The sequence below is a fragment of the Platalea leucorodia genome (assembly GCF_965183815.1).
Source record: "Platalea leucorodia genome assembly, chromosome: 6".
Taxonomy (NCBI): Eukaryota; Metazoa; Chordata; class Aves; order Pelecaniformes; family Threskiornithidae; genus Platalea; species Platalea leucorodia.
The window spans coordinates 47,083,407-47,106,004 of NC_138828.1; the positions used below are offsets into that span (position 1 = coordinate 47,083,407).

A 22,598-nucleotide genomic window follows, 5' to 3' on the forward strand; every position below is an offset into this window, starting at 1 on the left:
ATAGAAATTTAAAAACACATAAAATAATGACTCCAAATGGACCAACTTAACAAATAATAATGAAGAAACTCTTTGTGGTTCAGGTGTGTCAAACAGATTTTAAAAGTATAAATACAATTAAAATTAACAGCACTAAAGCTATTTAGTAAGTGTTAAGCTAAAGCTATACAATCATTTCACAGAGTATCAGCACACTTATTCAATTCAGCCTTATTAGCACCTTGGTACCAGTTGCTGAATGGCTCCCAATTATTATTATATACCAACACCAGGTGTCAAAGATATATGTATTTTTTTAAGTAATATGCAAAAGGCTTTTTTTCCGCCCAGCAGTTCTTTAGATAAAACGTACAATAAACAGAAAGAAGAAAAAGTAATTGTTATTCAAGTTTCTAAAGGTTAATTACTACGTTATCTATACTGTAAGAAATTCTTCAGTATTGTTGGCAACTGAAGTTGTGGGACAAGATGCAGTCTAGCTCTTCCTATGTAATTTCGGATACATAGTCGGCAGAGCTGACAAAGAGAAGATGGTGTGGCTGCAAACAAAAAAGAAAGGAATTTAATTATACAACTATAAAAGCCAGTACTTTGTTTTACAAGAGTCTTGCACAATAATGGGATTTCAAAAAAAAAAAAAAAAATAGTTCACATTTTGCAAATTTGTCCTTTTCTTTCCTTCCTTTTCCTTCATTGCCTTTCTGTCCTCAAAGATAAAGACTGGAGCTGCTGAAGCCTTATTAATAATCAGGGAAATAATAAAAAAATCAGTGTCAGATCAGCAAATAATTTGTGTTTTTAAATTAAAAACGCGCTCCCAGAAAATACCTGATGTCAACAACTTTAAAAACGGCAGGTTGGGTTTTTTTTTATTCATAGGACATGTAAAATACACGCTACGGCACTACAAGCTCCACTACCAATGCATCACTGCACAAGAATAAGCAGGCAAAATACCCCAAGATCCTGGACCATGTTTAGTGGTCTTACGAGCTCATGATACTGCCTTTGTCCCTCTGCACCCCCCCCCGCTCCCTCAAAACGAGCACATCGCTCTGCTTCCCTGGGCAATAAAACCATATGCATTTCATGCCAATTCTTTTTTTTTTTTTTGACCTCTCTGCCGTGGCTTTCAAAAATCCTGCTAGCCTTGGCAATTTGTGATAACCAACTGTTTTTAGAGGGTTTTTTTTAACAGCATTCAGACTACAGAGATGTTTTCTGGAGGAAGACATTAATCGATGCTACTTGTCAGTTCACCTCTAAAGAGATGCCCACGCTAATTGCAATAGTTTCTCTGCTGATTTCCCACCTTTGCCTTGTGGCTTATTTTTACAGTGTACATAGGTCAGTCTGAACAAATCCAGTTCCCTTTGGGATATTCTCTCTCTCTAAGGCAACAGACCTTCAAGAGTTTTAAGAGAGTCTTAAGTGTTGACTCCTATTTGTCAATTTTACAATTCAGTAAAGAAAATTTAGAAAATGAAACTTATTATACTTTTTGCCTACTATCAAAATAAAGTGCTTTATATGCACTTAAAATATATTTTTAAAAATATTAGGACAGCTGGCCAAAATGAAATATATTTTTAATCTGAAATTGAAATATTCTGTTTCTTTTTAACAAGGTCTGTAACAGCTAATAAAAATGTAGCTTTAATGTCTAATTGTGTAAACACCCAATAAACATAAGATGGTACTTTTTCAGCTTGTATAAATTCTGATGCTGCTTTGTCAACAGGCTCTGGCCTGAGACTAAAGATTACTGGTATTTTTATATTTAGAAAGGAATATACCTGAATGTTAATATATTCATTTCATAAAGCACAGTGTTAGCTTCTCTAACATGGGTTGTTTGGGCTATTGGGGTTTTTTTGGGGGGGGGTGGGGTGGTGTGGTGGGTTTTTTTTAAGAATACAAATTATAGTTGCAAAAACACACATGTAAAACTCACCTTCATGGAGGAGCAGCAGTCTCTCCACTAAACTGCTTGGAGCAGCTAAATCAACAGGCCTCTCGAAATCTGTATTTTTGGCATTTATGTCTGCCCCAAATTCAAGGAGCAAGTTTACGATCTCTGTACTAGAATGCTGGGCAGCAGCATGGAGTGGAGTTTCCAAATGCTTTCCTTTCTGTACATTGGCACCTGGTGGGTAGATGCACATAGAGAGACGTAAGAAGAGATTAATTAAAATTGTCACTGAGTAAATATGATGTTAGAAAACAAACAAAAAACCTCCACTGTCCTAGCATGCCACAGTGAATTTAGCCACTTTATTCATTTTATTGCATAGCGCTATAGCTAATCATATCAGTGTCTTTTTCTAAAGCCATACACTTATCCTAGGTTTTATTACGTAAGCACAACTAGATTTTAAAGGAAAATACTTTATAAAAAGAAGGAAAAGAAAAATCAGATTAGGTCATGTGAGCACCATCGTTGCCCTAATTATAAAAAAGCACATTTTGTGCATGTTTAAGAAAATTTGCACTACATAAAAACATACTGTCCTTATTTAAGTCTTTACAAAGAATCACTAAACTGAAGTTTAGTAATTATATTTTTGTAAGTACACCAACCCAAGAAAGAATCTAACTTGGATGCTTTATGGTTTTTCACACGTTGAAGCTGGCAAAGGGTTTGAAATAAATTCTCATCGCGGCCAATCTTTATCAAGGATTTTTCTATAAAGGACTTAATTTTAATTAAGGTGCGGTACACTGTCAAGAAAGCTAATAGGGAAAAAAACCCCAAACCATTAATTCTCCCAGTCCACAGAATTCTAATTATTACACTTTAGTGTTAATAAGGAATTTCTAATTTATTTTAAATTAAGATGGACTAAATTAATTTGCAATAATGCATTCATGTTCAAGAAAAAACTATGCATACAAGAGTTAAACAAAACAAGCTAGTATGGAAGAATTTCCCTTATAGGCAAACTGTTAGTTCCCCTGAAACTGGGTTTGTCCCAACAGTTGTCCAGACTATTCTAGCAGAAGAAATCCCCAGACTTCTTAAGAGAGCTTTACTGATCTTGTGAGACCAAAAATTGGCTTTTGTACCAACTTTTCTTCCTGAATCAACAATTTTGGCCCTTTTAATTCCCATGTGAGTAAAATAATTTAATAATATCACAGGGCTAGCACTTAGATTTGAAGTCTGAATAACTCACTGTTCTCAGTATTAACAATTTGAGAATACTTCCACAGTATCACTCTTGCCTATTTCATTGTCTATTTGCTTTTCAACTTCTAATAGATTCTCATAAACTCATAAAATATGAAAAAAGTCAGACTGACATAAGCAGTTACTTATATTCTCAATTTACATACCCTTTTCTACTTCAGGGCACCAACGAATGTAGAATATGCCCTTCTGTTATTGTTTTTAATGTATGGTAGTATTTGAACCCCAAAATATGCTAATTATACTTCTGTGGTTCTTAAACATAAAAATCATGACACAGGATAGTAAATCATACAAGGAGACTGACTTAACGAGAAACAATTTAACTGCTTGCTTAAGTTCTAAATAACCTGCAATTAACTAGAAAAACAATTTCAGTACAATGATGGCAAGTCTGTAATTATTCATATACACATTTTCATTCATTGTGCTGCAGGACACAGAAGCCCTGTATGTCATTACCTGAAACACAGCAAATGATCCTTTAGCTATGCCGATTGTGTCCCTGGACTTGTGCTGAAACAGAGTGAGCCTCCAACATCTCTTTCTCGTTGATTTAATAAATAATGTGAAATTTAGGATCAAGTGCCTTTTTTTACCTTACCTCTTCTCTCTGCAGCTCAGCCTCTATGCCTTGTAAAAAGATCAATCAGAACATGCTGAAGAATGAAAAAGGGTGGGACTACATCGCTAAAAAAGTTCTGTTGAAAGCTCAATGATTACTATATAAAATTCCTTTCTCAAAGCTGATTTTTTACCTTTGTTTTTGATGTAGTAAGTTATTATAAGAAAACACGCATCACAGAATAAACTTAGAAGTAGAGCCCTGCAAGGAAGGGTTCTAGTTTCATTGATTGAGCACAGCTCACCTCAAAGGTGAGTACAGTACACTTATTTTACAAACTAGTAATATTTTTATTTAAATCATGACATACCTGCATAAAGAAGCTTTCGAATACAATGGATCTGCTGTGAAACACATGCTACATACAGAGGCGTTCCTAAATGAGGAAGATCTTGGTCAACATCTATACCCCAGGATATCAGTACCTCCAGACATTCACTGTGACCTGTCAGTACAAAGCACAACAGAGTTTGCTCGACTTCAGTAAGCTGTCTCATAGGCAAAACCGGACACATTACTTAACACTATTATTGAGACATTCGCCAACTGCTCCGTGTTTGTTCAGCAGGCAATTTCTTACCTCTGCTGGCTGCTTCATGAGTTGGTGACGGAAGACAGGATTCCCACTGAGCTTTGGCACCATACTCTAACAGGAGCTCAGCACATGCCGCACTGCCTCTCGAACATGCATTAAATAAAGGTGTCACTCCATCAATAGTTGTAGCGTTTACCTAGGATATATAAAATCTATTTAAGAACAGAATTGAAAGAAAGGTAAATTTTTAAACAGAATATAGTTAGAAATTGCATTAAAATACCAAAAAATTTACTGGTTAGAATAACGTAGCTTAACTGATCAGTCCCTGTGCTACTGTCTTCCTCTCACTACACCCCTCACTTGAAATGAATTTACTACTATTCTTGTTAAACTCTGTTGAATAAACCAAAATACATCTGGAATACTAAAGAGCACACGTTAACACCTGGGCATTTTCGAAAATCATTGCACTTAGCTTGTTTTGTTGATACAAAAAATCTACACCTTTGTGTAGTAATGTGATAATGGGGACCTTCTCTTTGCAGCTCTGTCAAGAATGCAAACTCCATAGTAAAAAAGTGAGAATTATTTGCTATTTTCTTCTGTGGTTTTAATCTCCAGGTTGGAGTGATGTTTCACAGGATGGAGACAAAGCTAACAGCACAGCTTCGCTGTTGTAATACCAACCTTGCCACCTCACTGGTTAACTGAATATTCCCAGTGCAAGAGAATGAGGAAAGAAACTAGGCAAATTTGTGAGGGCTAATAATACTGAAGGAAGGAGCATGGGTATTAGGAGAGGGCTCCTTCCAGGACTCTGGCCTATCCTCTTCCATGCACCCCCCAAACCCACTAAAACAATTAAAAGTACTAAAAAAATTCAGATAGGAAAGTGAAATTTGTTCTTATAGCTTTGTCTATAGTATCTATAGTTTTGTATCTTTAGAATCCTTGTGCTAGCTCAAGTGAAAAGGAATTGTTTTTAGAAACTTCTATGTATTTTTTTCTTTTTCTGTAATAACATAGACATATTCTACACGGTTCTCAAAACTGAACTGTAAGGATAATAAATATTTCCATCACAAAGATCAGAGATTTGGAAAACTATGCATTTAAACTCTGATGTCAGCAGAGATTATAGTGAAAGTGGTCTGTAAAGTCCCATTTTTGTTTTGGGATAACAGATAGGCAGCCTGCGTCAGGAGTACAGAAAAGAGCCAGTGCTTTTTTGTACTCAGACCAAAGAATCTTAAGAGCACAGAGGTGCAGACAAAAGACATTCTGGAGATTAAAAGAAGAGTCTCCTGCAAGCCACTCAAAGCAAGAGGAAACCAGTAAAGGAGAGGAATGCGTTCCATATTTTAAAAGAGAAATAATATAATGAAATTCAGAGAAGAAATAAGGCTGGTGACATACTGCCAGCAGATCCTCTCCAATTCATTACTGTGTCTCAGTGTCTGCCCAGCTCCCATCTATTTCCTCTGTTACTGTTCTTCTGTTTGATATCTACTCTTACACATATCATTATGTGGTTTGGTTGGTTGTTCTTTTTTTCTTTTAACCTAACATCTCTCTAATGATGTTTCTTTGACCCATCACTTTCCTTTGCTAGCTTTCAGATGGCAGCTTACTGTAATGAAACGAGATCAACGCAATCAATGGGGTAAGTATAGAGAAATGCCAATTAAAAAAAAAATAAATCAAGAAATATATCCTTCTCAATTAAACCAAGGTTAGCACTGGACTTCATATAAAAAAACCAACCCCTTACATTTGCTCCTGCTTCAAGAAGGATTCTTGCACATCCTACATGATCTCCCAGGCAGGCTTCATGAAGTGGAGTTACTTGGTCAATTGTTAGTGTGTCTACATTGTACCCCTAAACAAGACATGAATGACATATAAAGATCATACAAAAGCTGTTAATAGTCGTTTCCCCACACTACTGTTCAAATGAATAGTTTACAATACTCTAAATAGGCTTAAAACTCTACTTGCACTAAATAAATCTTCAGTGAGCATAAAAAGAATCTTTCATCAATCAATGTATGTAACAATAAAAGTAAGTTGTCAGTTCTTTTTTTTAAAATCAGAAATAAGAATAGGATATAGAGGGTAGAAAGAAGATGGAAACACACTGTTGAGATGCACAGGGATAGGACAAAAGGCAACAGACACAAGTTGGAACATGGTGAATTCCAATTAGTTACATGGAAAAAAATTTCACTGTGCGGACAGTGAAATCCTGGAACAGGGCTCCAGAGAGGTTGGTGCATCTCCGCTCTTGGTGATCTTTAAAACTCAACAAGGCATCGAGTCTAAACTGTCCTGTGATTCTATGATTCTCTGACTTAATGTCTGAAATATCTTAAAGCCATGAATTTTAGCACGGAAAACACTTCTTGGACTGATAAAATCATCAAGCCCTTGAAATTTTCTGCAGTGGATGTTGTTCGATTCTTAAGAACTAATAATTGCATCTATTGGCTTTCATCAAATGTATTCTATAGTATAATTTTTCAGTATTGCAGTAGCTAATATGACAATACTGTAATATTAAAATTTAGCAGTTTTCAGTCACTCCCTTCGCTATTAACAATTTTTTTTTTTTTTTTTTAAATGACAACTATGCAAAACCCAGAATCTTTCAGTGATTCTTCCCCTCAACAAGTATCTTCCTGACTAGCTCTATTCACCCGAGGGCTTAAAGCAGTGGAACTCCATTGACTTCTACCATGCAAGAGGGGAAGACTAATATACATTTAGAGACAGCTTTTGTAATTTTTTTTTTGGGGGGGAGAAGTTTTAAAACATACAGAGGAAATATTTTACATATTAACTTACATCTTATCATATAAAAAATTCCTAAATGTGTATTGCTCTGAAAAATTCAAGTGAAAAAAGCAAAGCAATGCATACTAAATCTGCATTAATAATCTATGCTGAGAAATTAAGTAACATTAAAAATGAAAGCAATTTTAAGAACACAGCCTTCACCTGTGACAATAAAGTCTTTAGAGAAAGAAGACGTCCTTGACTGGCTGCCTCATGCAGAGGTGAGCGATCTGCCCAAGAACCTATATAATAACAACATTTATTGAGTAAACCATATGAATCAGAAGGATTTTGGAATGCATAGAGCAAAGCAGAAAATATAATGCACAGAATGAAGTCAACTGTCCTATGAAATTCATTTTTGCTCTTTAGAGACTGTATTTCAAATGATCAGTTTCTAGACAATAAAAACTGCTCTATTATTAACTGTAAACATCTCTAATAAATGATTATGTGGTACAGAGAACAAAATATTGATATATTGATTTCAGTAATCTGATTTAATAAATTCATCAATTGCCATATTTCCCACTTACATTTTTTCAATATTCATTTTTTAAAAAATAATATAACTTATTTTTGCAGCTGGCATTTAGTATAGACTTCAATAAATTGATATTTGAACTTAAACCACACATAAACCTCCCTGAAAAAGTCCTGAAAAAGCTGATGTATATGAAAATCAATATGGAAATCCTTTTGTAGGATGAGATTAATCTGCAGCTACTACACAAGTGCAAGGAGAGAAATACAGTGAGAATCACACTAAAAAAATTGCTATAGTAGAAATACGATATTAGGTCTAAGTTCTCATTCTAATAGGCTATTAGGGCTAAAAATAGTTAGATATGCTTAATGTAAAGGTTTGGCATTTATTTTCATTTATTTATCACCCCCAAAAAAGAAAGGGAAAAAAAAAAAAAGAAACCCAACAACAACCTCGCCTTCACACACATACCCTCCCTTAACTCCCAACCCAGGTCCCAGAGTCATCCTCTGGCTCCTGATGAAGAACTTGCCCTTTCCTCTAGAAGACTGGCCACTGACAGGTCCCTTCCAGCCAGACAGGGTTGCGAGCACACCTGATACCAATTTATTGCATGAATTTTGCAAATTAAGTTTTGAGAGATTGTGCAAGGAAGAACCATCTTCAAAATATATTATGAATTACTGATATTTATTCCTGTAAGAAGAAAATCAGGGAACTGAAAACATTAATGCAGTCACTCAGGTGAGTTATATTAAGCCCCCCCAAATCCCTGAAGAAACGTAGAGAGAATTAGCTTAAGTATGATGGATTGGTAACAATGGCAGATGACTCTCCAGTGTGTAAACGTGTTTGACTTTGTCCATTGCAACGGATTAGGACTGCCTGCAAAACCAGTGACTGCATTTTAGTGACAAGGCAATGAATTTTAAATGAGAAGGCTCAATCACAGGCAATCATCAGTCTAAGCTCTAAGGTAACTACTCACTAGAAATAGACCCTGTTTCTGTTTCCCACTGGTCCTCTTCTGTCCACTAGCCTGTTTCAGAAAGTCCACTTTTGGTTACAATAAATAACCCCCTCAAATCACATGAAGAATGACCAAAAAGATTAAGACTGCTCAACCTGAAGAGAAATCAGGGCATAGTTAAAAACATATGAAATAGTGCGCAATATGGAAATTGAGATAAAACCTCCATTTTCCTTGAGGTGTTAGTGAATTAAACTAAAACTTACTCAGATGTAAGACTGTATCTTCTCACAGAACATACAACTACACTGCGGAACTCGGCACTACTAGATGCTATTGAGATCAAAAACTTAGCAAAACAAAAGCACACTGGAGTATTTATCATAAGACTATACACAGCTGATCACAGAAGTTAAAAAAATATAGGAGATTAAAGCTTTGTAAACCTGATCTTAAAAATGCATGGAGATTTCTATTATGTCAGAGTACCCAGTATCTGTAAAGCTCCTTGTACTCTTTCATCTGTGGCAGTAGATGGACCATAGGCAAGATCCAGCTTCCAATACTCTTTCAGAATTATCTGCACTAAGCTCTCATCATCTGTGTCTGCATGTGTATGTACGTGCACATACATCGTTCCCTAGACTTTTTACTTTAGGTTTATTAAATGCAATATTTTGCAATTCTTATTGCTAGTCAGAATAACGGCTAAAAAACCCCATACACAAAGTGAGTGGGATTTTAAGGGGTATTACACTACAAAAACTGAGCTCAGAAATCTTAAAGTGACCTGATTTTGACAAAACATCAGTATTTTCTCTGTCATCCCAATAAGTCCAGATATATTTATCTTATTGTAGGTTGGATGTGTGCAAACACTATGAGAATTTTGACCAATGTTTTCCTTCTTCTGTAGCGGTATCTGAACCAGCATTCGAGTCGTTCTAATTGAAATTAATTAGATCCATTAAGTTCTCCTGCTAGCAGCTGCAAAGAATTCCTCAAAAATAATTAAAAGCTATATTTAGAGGCAACTTTTGAAATTTTGTCCCCCTGTCTCTACAGATGAGAACTTCTCTCTCAACAGTTTATCCTACTCCTAAATTAACAGGAAAAAAAGACACTTAACTATTACATAGAAAAATATCTAATAAAATTCTAAGTGTCGTGAAGTTTTTATGCCCATTAAATACGCACACACATACTTTGGACATTTTTGTAACCGTGTATAACTCTAAACAGAACAAAGATGCAGGTGGGATCTGAAAGCAACATGTTTTCCACCTTGCTTTCCTTCACCTCCTTCCCTTTTGGATTGCTCAGAAGAATGTCTGTTAATGTCATTACTCCAGTGGCATTTGAGAATCAAGTGATGCCAGATCCCATCATGAGCTCTGTTTTGCACCTAGACCCACCTTATACCCTTGTCTTCGTGTAGAGACATCCAGCAGCTAGCTGTTTCTGCTAAATCCATTGAATACAAAATGCTTGTATCATCTTCATTAGAAATAAAATCTATAAGCAAAATGCTGCAGAAATATTTTGTGCAAACCAAGTTTGGGAAAAAAACTTTCACATTCCAACTGATTTATTGATAAACATAGTAATTCATCATTAAATACCACAGGGACAAGAATATGTTCAAAATAAATATGTATCACAAATAAACATCAGAGGTGTCTTAAATTATTTGTCTAGATTGCTGCCTTCTGCTAATCTACAAACTTGCTATGTCTCTCACTTAGAAAGCATTAACAAGAATACAAACGAGAACATTTTTTCATTCATTGTTGTCTGTAACAGCAGCATTAGCAAACAGTCTATTCCAAAACTGTTAATGCATTAATTCCCTACCGATGCCATCTCTGACAGATGCTGAATACAAAGTATCTCTAACTATATTTAGAAGCCACATTAGTTCCAAGTTCCCTGGTGTATAGTTTACCAGGAAGGGCAGCCTCCATTGCTTTGTAAACACTAACAAGAAAGAATAAATATAGTCACTGTATTAACAGGCGAAGTTAAAAAAAAAAAAAAATTACAAAGTATCATACAATACCTAAATCTCCATCTCCCCATGGCACCTCCAGCCAATTGCAATTATAAATCCTACTCATTTCTTTCAATCTGGAAAATAAAAAATAATAAAAAAGTCTGTTCTTGCTGGTTGGGCCTGTTCTTAATACACTCCAGCTATGTTTGGAAGGAGATCGGCAGCTCACTGTAATATGAACTTTCACCCTTCAGTAAACACAGCTTTGAAGATATGAGCATATACAAGTTGCCAGTTTCTTTTCTTATGCTAAAGGGACTGTGGCCCTTTTTGTTTATTTTTCTCACTTCTTTTTTTAACATAACAACTTTTGAAAGTGCCAGTGTCTGTCCATTTGCCTTCTAAGACAGAAAAACTGGAATTTTAACACAACAGAAACTCACAGTGAAATCAGGAGAACCTTGAGCTGACTAAGAACTGCAGGACAAACTCCTCCTTTTTTAACATGACGCAATGAGACACACAGCTTAGTATCCTCAAAAATTGGTATTAGTATCTAGATTTGTAAAGGAAGCACTGCCAAATGTTCATATGTTATTTTACTACTTACTCATAATATACTTAGAAAAGAAATAAGCAAAGATATTCTGAATATGTTTCAAATGCTATTTGATCCGTACGCTGAACTGTTTTTCTTTTAGCAGGTCACTATTGTGTCAATTGTCTTCTAAACAATTCTTTGGTTGTTAAAATTGGGGTTTTGATAACTACTCTCAGCAGCGAAAATCCCCCAAAATGGGGATTTGCAATTCTGACTTCGATCTATTTCTAAGTCATTAATGTTACTTCTTCACGTTTTCCTACAGACTTCACTCCTTTACATCTACCTGCAATTACGTGTAAGTCATTCCTGCAGTTAAGATTATAGTAGTAAAATACTAAGGAAAAATATTTTTGTAGAAGTCATTAAGTCCAGTCATACCATCCTTCTGTTTTTATTTTTAAAATTTGTGTAGTCTTCAAGAAAAAAAAAAAAAAAAAACAAAACCACCACCACCACCAAAAAAAAAAAACCAACCCCACAACAGTATAAAAGGTACATTAAGCAGTTGGATTTTCAAAACAAGGAGGACTCGAAATGAATAAAAGTCTTCTCACTGACTTCACCAGCAGATTTATGTCAGGGCTCGGCACTTTAGAAAAATACTGCTCTAAGGGCAGTCCCAGTCCTCAGAAGAAGCAGTATCATCAGAGAAGAACTGAAAAATAGAAGCCTGCCACAGTTCGTTATTGAGAGATGAGAAACACAGACTATTTGGAAAGTGTTGTAGCTAATATTTATTTTTGCAAAACTAACAAATGCTATGTATTAAGCTCATCACCGTTACCTTTTATTCCTTAAGATGTATTCTGAGTGTTTCAGTTTGTGGCAACTGAAGCAACAGACAGGATCAGTAACTGTAGCAGAAAAACTCTCTAACATTATAGTCCCAAGATCAATGGACTCGCTTCACTCCAGTTGTTAAAACTGCCTGATATTTTGTATATGTAATTAAGTTCTAACAGATTTTTACTGTGGCGCTATCAAATTACCCATTTGTCTAAAGCCCTCGCAGGTTAAAGAAGTGTGCCAACTACTTAATTGATATTTGATGTTAAAAACTATTGAAAAGAATCTTAAGTCAAGCATTTAAAAGTTAAGAAATGTATCTGTGGTGCTTAACTACTATGATTAGATATGACCAGCAAAACAGAAGCCACTTCTTTTTAACAAATGAAATTCCAACAGTCAACACTGAAGAACTCCAAAAGAATCAGAATTTAGGCTAGAGATTATTAAAATATGTCTGAGAGAGAATATGTAGTTCGAGTGGCATTTAAATATTTCATTTCAATATTTCAAATAATTGTTTTCATTTGACTGAAAATTATATAACAATATATAAATATATACACATAAATAGATAAACATACGCCTACAAAAAAAGAAACCTTGATTGCTTCAAACCAATACTCTCTCTAGTGTCTATCATCATGTAGACATTCAAAATTTGGGGATTTCATTCCAAATGAAAATGCCAACAATGTCCTACTCTTGAAAACCATACAAAACAAATCTATTTTCCCATACAGGTCTGTTTATGATGCACCCACACCACATGACCACACATTAGTTCTGCCATTCCAGTGTTGTATTCAATAAATGAGTTAGCATTCACATCATTTTGTATCTCCGTATCTAGTAGGATCTCTCGCTCTTTAAGACATGCTATCCAAACTCTAAACTGACTATAACATTGTTGATTTAATATTGCCTTTTTCATGGCATTCTCCATACTTCAAAACCCTTGCTGAATCTATCTTCATAACATCATCCATTCATACTATTTTATAACTAAGGAACCAAAAGACAGAGAGTTTTAATGCTTATATTGTAAATCCAATCTAATAGCTTATTTTTTCCAGAGTACTTAAGCATTAGAGTGTACACTGAAAGCATAGTTTAATTATGGTTATGAGAGCTTTGAGCTTCTGAAATTTCAGCCTTAGATAATAATAACCATGATCAGTCAAGAAACTTTTAGGTTAGATGATTGGTCTTCAAACACACAGATGCCACAGCAAAGACAAGAATAGAATTTGCTTTTAGGGACATTAAAACGTTAACCCTTTTTTCCTACCATTCACTACATGCCTTCTAACCTTTGCAACATACAGGAAAATATAGGGTGTATTTTTTCTGAGTATAAACCTGATGCATTCTCAGAACATCATCCACCTTGCACATCTTGCATCCATCATGCACATCAAAGGAAGCAGAGGCTTTGTGGAAAAGTACAGCATGTGACTGTGTTGTCAAATACTGGGTTGTAATGCATTAGAGGGTCAAATCAGCATGGCACAGGCAACATTACTTTTAACAATTCCTAAATTTTGAGTGCTTTGGCATTGCAATTTAACATACTTTTCACATAGAAACATGAGCCACTAAACTGTATTAAAAATCCTAAAAAACCCACAACAGCCGTATCCAAACATCGCTCACTTGGTTCCCAACAGGAGCAACATTAGGCTACGTGAAGGCAATGGTAATGATGATGGCAGCGGCGGCAGCAGTTGTTGCTGCTGGCTCTGTGCCGGCTCTTGCACACACAGGAAGGAGTGTGTCAGGCCCCTTCTCCCGTCACATGAAAGCACAGCAACAACTCCCCTCTCCATTGCTCATGCACAGTTTGTTTTTTCCATCTTCTTCAAGGATCAACAACTGGCTGGATATTTTTCTAGCCGAAAGTAGCTTGCAAACTCTGTGTGCCATAGCTAGAGCGCCAAGGTGTAAAATCACATCAACCTCTAAATTCAGTAATCTGCTAGACCCACATCAGATTTGATTTGAGTAAGTGGAGCAGCTCGTAGTACCCTTAGGCTGTTATTATTTCCTTGGACAAGTCACTAAAACAAAAGTAAGGGTTTTACAGTGGCCTTCCCAACTAGAAGGTGACAGAAAAGGCATATGGACATTCTGAGCTGAGTTCAGACTCTGGAGGATTTCTGCCTGGCATAATTTTGCGCCTCAAAAGCAGTCTCAGCCTTAATCCAGCCTGCAAGCAATTTTCCCCAAGCTGTGCTCAGAATTCTCAGTATTTTCCCAGCCTGTGAGAGTGAATGCAGCACGTGGCCTGATCCCTAGCCTTAAAAGCAGCACCCCCTGGGCAGCAAAGCTGGGCCTAGTGTGCTGATTTTTGCCACATCCAGGCAATTTTGGTAAAATAGCCTGGTTGTGGACCCTCATGCCAGTAGGCTGAAGACCTTTTCCTAGCCTGACTCTATCCTTTCGCCCTTCTACCAAATCTTATCATGACATATTCCACCCTCTGCATCACTTTTAGTGCATTTTCCAATCTGCATATTTAATTACATACTGCATTGCAGTATAACTTTCTCTTCCTTTGCTCTGCAAGGGTGCCTGAAGAACAAAGTCAGGTTTGGATACCTCCATGGATGGGAATAGAGAGGGAAAAAAAGAGCCTTCTTCAGATTTGATATTAGATACACCTGTTATCCAAGTGAACTGCTCCAACCAGAAGCAGAAGTCTCTGCAACAGAAGTCTCTCAGTACTTCAAGATGCCCAGTCTGACAATCACAAAGAGGCTGTAAGTAGCTAGACCGCGTTAAGATGGATTCTTCAGAAAATTTTACTTTCCATATTTTACTGGGATTTGGAAAGTTTCAAAACTTGACTAACTATGGCTATGTCTTTATAAGTATGGCAAAAGAGCCTAACCCTGAACCATATCAAGGAGTGGCTAGTTGCTAACATTGAGAAACTTTTGTAAAATTTCTTTTCAGTCTGAGTGAGAATGTCCTAGTTTTTTGGGAACTACTGACCTAACTAGCTGAAATGTTCATAAATAAATTACTATAGATCAGGAAATCTTAGCCCAAACACTGAACAATATGAGGGTAAAAGATACAATGCGTATTAAAACTGATGAATAAATATAAACTTACAGTACCACTGCATCCAAACAGGTACTTGGGAAGCTGTGGTAACTGTTGCTTAAATTCTTGAATATTGCTTAATTCTAAAACTAGGCAGTACCAGAAATTAGCAAAGGTATTTTAAGAATAACTCTGATTCCTATAACATGTAGCTACATTTACACAATTATTTTTATGCACAATATATCAAATCTCTCTTTCCTGTCTCCTCCTTTCCTTGACTATTTTAACACCTCCAGTTTTTAATTTTATATCATGTTATCAAGAATTTCAAGTTTGATTTCTTTATTTTCTTTTTTGTTTCACTCTAACCCTTATGATATGGTCAATATTAATTGGAATTATGATCACTTTTAAAAAATTCCTATTATACTCTCTCAATTACTCAAAGCTCCCTTTTACATGTTTTTATTATGAAAAAAATAGGAAAATATGGCACAGACAATAGCAGTCCTAAACAATTCTTTTATAATAGAATTTATTCCTCATTGCTGAAAACATCAGTGTCCAGGAACTTAAATACCTCCTAAGTACTTCTCTATGCAAACCCTTACAATTATATCTTTGTCTTTAGTATCTTAGTACAGTACAATAACTGTCACCTGTAGTTCCTCCATTGCCTCCTATTTCAGCTACCTAAAAGCTTCTCTTCACATATAAAGTTATAGGTAAAGTTTACTCCTCCCCCTCCTTTCATTCCCCCCGTTCCCTGTTGTAAACAATTAGCCTTCAGTATCCAGTTACCTTGTGACAGGACAGCAAAAGTCAGGGTAAGTCAAGCCTTAAACACTTGCATAAAACAAATAGGGCAGATAAACAAGAAAAGGTATTTTAGATCAGCTGATAAGAGTGCAGAAAGAACAAAAATAGCTTCAACACCCTTGTATTAACCCATGCAATACAATAAAGTGCCACTAACATAAGCATGCATTTATATTACAGCTAGAAAAAAAAAACAAAACCCAAAACAAACAAAAAACCAAAAACAAAAACCAAAAAACAGTTTAGAGCTCGAACATCATAAACTGGGTCAGCTTAGCATATTTCAGTACACGGTTTCTGAAATGGCTGCTATACTAACCTTGGCTGGTCAGAATACCCCAGCTAGCTTTTCGTTTCGCAGGACACTCCCCTATACTTTCTAGGCGTCTTTTGGGGAGATTCTGGCTCCTCTGAGCAGCAGTGTTTGTTGTCATTATTTGTTTCTCGAGGAGAGCCTGTCTGTCATTGCTGCAGGTACTCTGGTCTGACGAACATCCACAAATAGATTTCTACTACCTTTTTTCCTCTCGCTTTTTCACAAAGGATCTTGCTGTACTTACTGTAGAATGGCTACAACACTGAAATCCATTCAGTAACATTTACTAGCTTGGACTAGTGAGTACGTAGTGGGGGAAGGGAAGGACTGCTCTAGCATTTTCTATTTTTAAAACAGAGAAAGAATCAGCTTAGCTACAGCATGAGTCTGAACTATTTACATGATTTAGATGGAAAGAAGGTGTTAATTTTTTAATCATTTAACCAAAAAAGAAAAAGCTTCTTAAAGCATAAGTATTCAATGCTTTGTTGGTTGAATAACAAGCAACCTAAACCAGAAAAACTAAAACTGTTTTATCAGAATGGCAGCTCTTTTAATTATAGAAACAATAATTATTACTGCATCAGGCTTTACTCATATGTAACTTGCAGTTAAGAGAGATTTTGGAATTCAGAAGAATCCATGAAACTATGAAGCACTTCTGGGTTTTTGTGGTCATTTTTGTTTGTTTGTTTGTTTGTTTTTTAAATAGGGGACAAGGTATCCTACAGATGTCAATTAGAAACTACATCCTGAATAAATAAAAGCATGGTTTGATTACCAAAAAAAAAAAAAAAAAAAAAAAAAAAGAGATTTCACTGATTATTTTGAAAGTCTGATCCCATTATGAAAGTAAGGCTGTAGTCTTGTCAGAAGCACAAGTCAATATTTTTTAATAACAAAAACAAGGGCAACCAATAGTAGAATTTTTTTGTTTGTTACTATGTATCACGCTGATACTATACAACAGAGATCTGCAAGGAGAGGCAATCCACGATAAAATTCCAGCATAGATAAAGAGGACAGTGATTTCTCTGTACTAAATAACATGTTAAGATGCTGCCTTTGCCTCCCTGCCACTTCCTTCTGGTAGTTCTTCACTATCCTCTTCCACTGATATAAAAACTAGCCATTTGTAAACCTTTTAAAAGGAAATTAACATTACTGGGTTTCATTAATACTACTCCTTTCAGGTACCTGACAAAAATTAATCCCTGCGACATTGAAACAGTACACAGGTATTTAATGAAATTTTCTATATCCCTCTTGTTTTTCATTAAAAGAAAATCACAGGCAAGATTATAATTAGGTAGGGGAAGGGGAAGAAGAAGAAGGAGCAGCTGCAAATTTCACCTTGAAATTACAGCACATGAGAACTGCCCTACTGGAATGGTGCTACACTAGTTACAGAACAGAAGCAGGTGGGCTACTGCTGTTCTCACAAGAGAGAACAAAACTGCACTCTCCCAGACATTATGCTGCTTTCAGAAAGTTGTTTTCCTCAGGTTTTATCTAGCTGAATGAACCAGAATATCTCACAGACAGAAATAAATACTTCTACACATCCAGCAACCAGACTCTGCAAGTAAGCCTTCAACAGACCTTTTGCAAAAAGGCTCAGTATAAAAGGGCACATTATAAATATATCACTTTAATACTAGAATTACTTGTTAAATTGTAGTGCTTTCTATAAGTAAATAAATACTGGAAGATGAATTAACTGGAAAGCTTACTAAGGACATGTATACACGTGTCTGTGTCAGGAAGATGTCAGCACTATTCTCCAGGTGAGAAACAGCCGATGACAATTTCTGCACTTGCCATGACTCTGAGGCTCATCTCAGTTTTACACTTCCTTTCCATTTGGAATGGAATCCCAGGACTTTCAGGAGAAGGTGGTGAGGATGAGGATCAAGCAAAGCATCTGGCACTGCAGGGCAGGGATTGACAGTGGGCTCAGAAGAAAAGACCTACATGTTTCTGTAGGAGTTTTGTGGGTGAGGTTGTCAGCTGAGAATGAAGTTGGGTCCTTCTAGAGGAGTGGTACAAACCTGGAAGCGGTTCATACAACTTGCTTTCCACAAATATTCCAGCCCCCCTGGTTATTATTCTCTTACTAGTCTCAGAGGTGTGACTTACAGGAGCAAGGAAACAAGCAGATACATAGACAGCTGCCATGGCTTCAAAGAGGAAGACCCCCGGGGAGTCCGCAGCACCTGCTCGCTCTTGTCCAGAGAACTGCACAGGAAGCAATGAGCTACCGATGGAGTCAGGCTGCCCCCAAAATCTGCCGCCTTCAAGGCAAGGGTACTAGCAAAAGTATCTCTATTCCATAGACACGTGCCACCCATTATTATTAAGTTACTTTGAATACTTTGGAGGACATCAGAACGCAACGCATAAAAATATGCACTATCTTTTCTCATTCTTTAAAGAAGGCAGAGCGTGTCCCATTCAGGACTCTAGACGCAACTTTGCACTAAATTCTGCTAGGCACAACTACTCATCCTCTGGGCAAAAGCCATTAAAAAGTCCTATTAAAACAGTACATAAAAAAGTGAAAGCTAGATGAACATCAGAAATCAACTGAAAATGTATTAAAAATATAATTGAGATGTTAATACGATGAGCACACAGTTAAAACTGTGGAGTAAGACTGAAGAACTCACTATTTCACTTCCACCTCTGACATGGAATTGCTGTGTGATCTTCGTCATGTCAGCCATCCATGCACTGGGTTACATTAGCTACAAACTAAAAATCAGTATCTCTTGACCTCATTAGGTAATAAAGGTATTAAACTATAAAACTAATATTTGAAACTACTTAGGCTTGGTACTCAGATTCTGTTCCTCAGATTTTTCTCTATAGCAGACACTCAAACACTTCAAAAATCCACCAGAAAACCTGTATTGGAAATCTAAGTAGATATCCAGGTATGCAGAAAATACAGTAGGCCATTACTTTCCCTGCCTTGGTACACAAGCAGTTAGGACGGTATTCATATTCTAGTTATTCAGGGAAGCAATACAGCTACCTGCAAAAAAGCAGCCAGAGGAATGGGCAGACACTACAGTCTCAGAGTAAGGAAACTGGAAGATTTTACTAATGAGTTTGGAATTCTGACTTTATTTAGCAGACAAGCTTTAAATAAACCACTCTGCTGCATTTCACTAATATTTAGTTCTATTCAACTTTTATAAGCCAGGGGAAGAACTGTTAAAGGAAACTTTCAAGTGATTTTCTTCACAATCTTTTTTATCCAGATTTTTATAAAAAGAAATGTCAGTAGAGTTTCAACATTTCCATGTCAGCAAATAGCTCTGAGTTCACAGGGCAGCAGTTCTTAACAGGTGGGAACGAAAATGGAAAGAAATTTTTGTTCCTCCCTTTCACTGGGGAACCCATTCTATTTTGAAGACTGTTCCTAAGGCAATAAAGACACAATTGTGATAATACGCAAAAAAACGTGTTAATAAAAGTGACGACAAAAAAACTCCCACACCTTTCAACACATGATGCAGCCTGATGCAATACAGCCCAAACTCCAATAACAACAATTTATCTTAGGAAAAATTGGACAAAATTGCAGTATTGTCAAATGCCACAGGTCAGCATTTTGTGTGCAACCCTCCTTAAGTTAGCCAACTGATGAGCCACCTCGCTTCCCAAACTGTTCTGTACTCTCCGATTCACTCTGCTTTTAGGACCAGGATTATTATGGGGTCACAGTGACCGCACGGAACCTGCCACACTAAATTCTGGAACAGGACTAGAAATTGCCTTTTCTTGCTGATGTAATCCATGGACTACAACCATGAAGTTGAAATGACAGATAGGCTCCCTGGATCTCAGTGCCAGTACCCCAAGAGTTGTCTGTCATTTGATATTGCCAGGAGCAAACAAGCAGAAATCCTGAACATTCCTCCCTGTAGGAGAAGCCAAAACGAAGTAAGTTTTAGAAATAATTACAGAAATGTGGTTACCAACAAAAACAGTATCCTAAAAGGCCACAGAGGCCACAGTTACATCCTGCAGTGCCAGCTCAACGCCAAAGAAGTTAAATGCACCATAAAAGTACAGAGATAAAGGTCTAACAGCAGGACAGGGAAAGGACTGGAAAAACTTTTTTTTTAAAAAAACAAAACAAAACAAAAAAACCCACAGATTCTCACATCAAGCCATACTTTATGGCCAATACAATGATATTATAAGTCATTAGCAGTCAACCAGAAGCTTAGGCATTACTCAGCGGTCACCAACCACTCCTCTGTCCTCCACATGTTGACAAATGTCAGCAGATACACAGATAATACTTAAAATGTCATTAGTTATTTAAGCATAAAATGAGATTTCTCTGTGCCACTATAAGCACTAAAAAGCCTATTACACACTCCTGCTCTTTATACGGTATCATCACTGTCTCTTAGCTGGAAATCCAAATAATTATTATTATTATTATTATTATTAAAGTAGCAACAGCATGGATCGCTAGTAGTTTTCCTACCTCTTCCCCTGAGATTTTTACAGTTACTAGGCCTTATATCCTCGGATGCTGGGAATCAGAATGGAAGGTCTAGAAAAGATTTGAAATTCTGATATGATAAAGGCTCTGTCTCAGCCACTACAGAAGTCAAATATGGAACAACGATACATTCACTACATGTCTTGGCTTGTGGATTTCCGATGTGTACCCGCCAGACCTCTTCATGCAGACAGGCAGTGGTAACACAGAATATTTGCTAATATGCAGGCTAAAGAAAAACGAAATCACAGCAGTCATGTTGATGCATCTAGCTAAATCAGTTACCAAGCAGGCCTGGGCTTCAGATATTGACAGAGAAGATGGACACAAGGCATGAGACCAGTAGTCAGCATGGGAGTGATACAGAGCACCACAGAGTGAATCTTCAGCCAGTTACTGTGAGAGAACAGCCATAAGAGAGAGATCGTATCTATTGCCAGGAAGACTCTAGACATAGCAAAGAGTAACATCCACTAGTGCAACAGATGCAGCATGCCATAATGGATTTATGACCAACCAGCCAGCATTGCTGCAATCATGAACAGAGCTCAGTACTTAGGCACGTAATGCATTCCCCCAAAGCCATCATCATCTAACCCTGGCAGAAGTTCACTCGCTGCTTGCCTGCATTGCAAATGTTTGAGAACATCCCCTACAAGAGAAGAGTGTGAATAGCAGAACCCTGGCCATAACAAGTCTATGGCTGAGGGAAGGAACATCACTTTCAGGGAGCTATGCTATTTTGGTCTTCCCCTGTTGCCTTACGCCCCACCGCTGCAAAAAAGACCAGTGCAGACGGTATGTTTGAGCTTGCCCCAATCTAGTATTGGACTTTCCTAACTGCTTATCTTTAACAACAGTTGTCTTTAAGGCCTCGCAGGCAGATTGCTCCAGGATTATCTTTCAGTCTTATTGCTACGCACCTTTAAAAATCCAGTTTTTAAGCTACAGCAGAGTTCACAATTTTGTACTTTTTTTGTAGTTCAAAAGCTTATTATTAATTTAATCCAGAAAAATAAAGAAATCAATTGAAGGAGATTTCCATGTGAGTTAACTTAAGACTGTGCACATCAAGCAGGCCAATAGGACCTAGGCTGGTGACAAGTTAAGGTCCAGCTTCAGGAAAGAGACATTTCAAGGAGGCACACATAAACGATACTGACCATAAAATACAGCTTGTGGTGATACTCTTCTCAAGGAGGTCCTGACATACAAATACAGATAGGAGTCAAAAAAAAAAACCTACAAAGGAATCCACATGATAGGATATCTCAGTTCCTTTCAGGGAAGCAAGTATGCAAACAGGCCTCAGCAGATATATTCACTAGAAGTTTCTGTAGCTGCAGAGATTTTCTTTAAGGTGAGGAAAGAGTCAATGCTTGCCAACAGACATGCTTAGTTTTTGTTGCTGCAAATAGGTCAGGGCTCTGACCATGCCAGTCTAGTTGTATCATATAACTCTCACCAAAATCCCTTTAAGGTAGATTACATTCTTCAGAGGAGAATGATTCTGGTATCTTGCTGATATATGGTGTCATTCGCTTCATTCTAAATAAGTGTCTTCTTGCGATTTATTTTGAATTATAACTCTTCTTTGACAGTTGTTTGTCATACTAGGCAGTTATTTGGCATATAAGAGAAGGTGATGAGCTCCATCAAAAAAACCTCCCTTCTGAACTTTCAAAAAAAAGAACATTCACACTATCTTAAGCATTTTTACACCATTAGCTTACATGCTGCATATGAAAAACAAATGCTAAATGTGGTGCCTTACACCAAGTGGTATGGTGAATAGGTATGCCATACAATATTCCTATCATTACTAAATTAATCTCTATTGTATCCAGGAAGCTAGT

At 36.7% G+C, this 22,598-nt stretch overlaps 1 protein-coding gene across 5 annotated transcripts in view; it reads right to left on the reverse strand.

Moving 5' to 3' along the window:
- Positions 1-22,598, reverse strand: part of ASB5 (ankyrin repeat and SOCS box containing 5) — a 41,471-nt gene continuing 18,873 nt past the window's right edge. For 3 of the 5 annotated variants that reach the window (XM_082315625.1, XM_082315623.1, XM_082315624.1), the window contains 6 exons: positions 7,351-7,430; positions 6,125-6,232; positions 4,396-4,546; positions 4,126-4,260; positions 1,955-2,146; positions 1-539 (listed from right to left, as the gene is read on the reverse strand). In XM_082315625.1, the coding sequence (XP_082171751.1) occupies positions 412-539; positions 1,955-2,146; positions 4,126-4,260; positions 4,396-4,546; positions 6,125-6,232; positions 7,351-7,430 (794 nt within the window). In that variant the 3' untranslated portion in view covers positions 1-411. Of the gene's footprint in view, positions 540-1,954; positions 2,147-4,125; positions 4,261-4,395; positions 4,547-6,124; positions 6,233-7,350; positions 7,431-10,704; positions 10,773-22,598 lie in introns of all 5 variants that reach the window. The other 2 variants (XM_082315627.1, XM_082315626.1) reach the window with 2 other exon arrangements.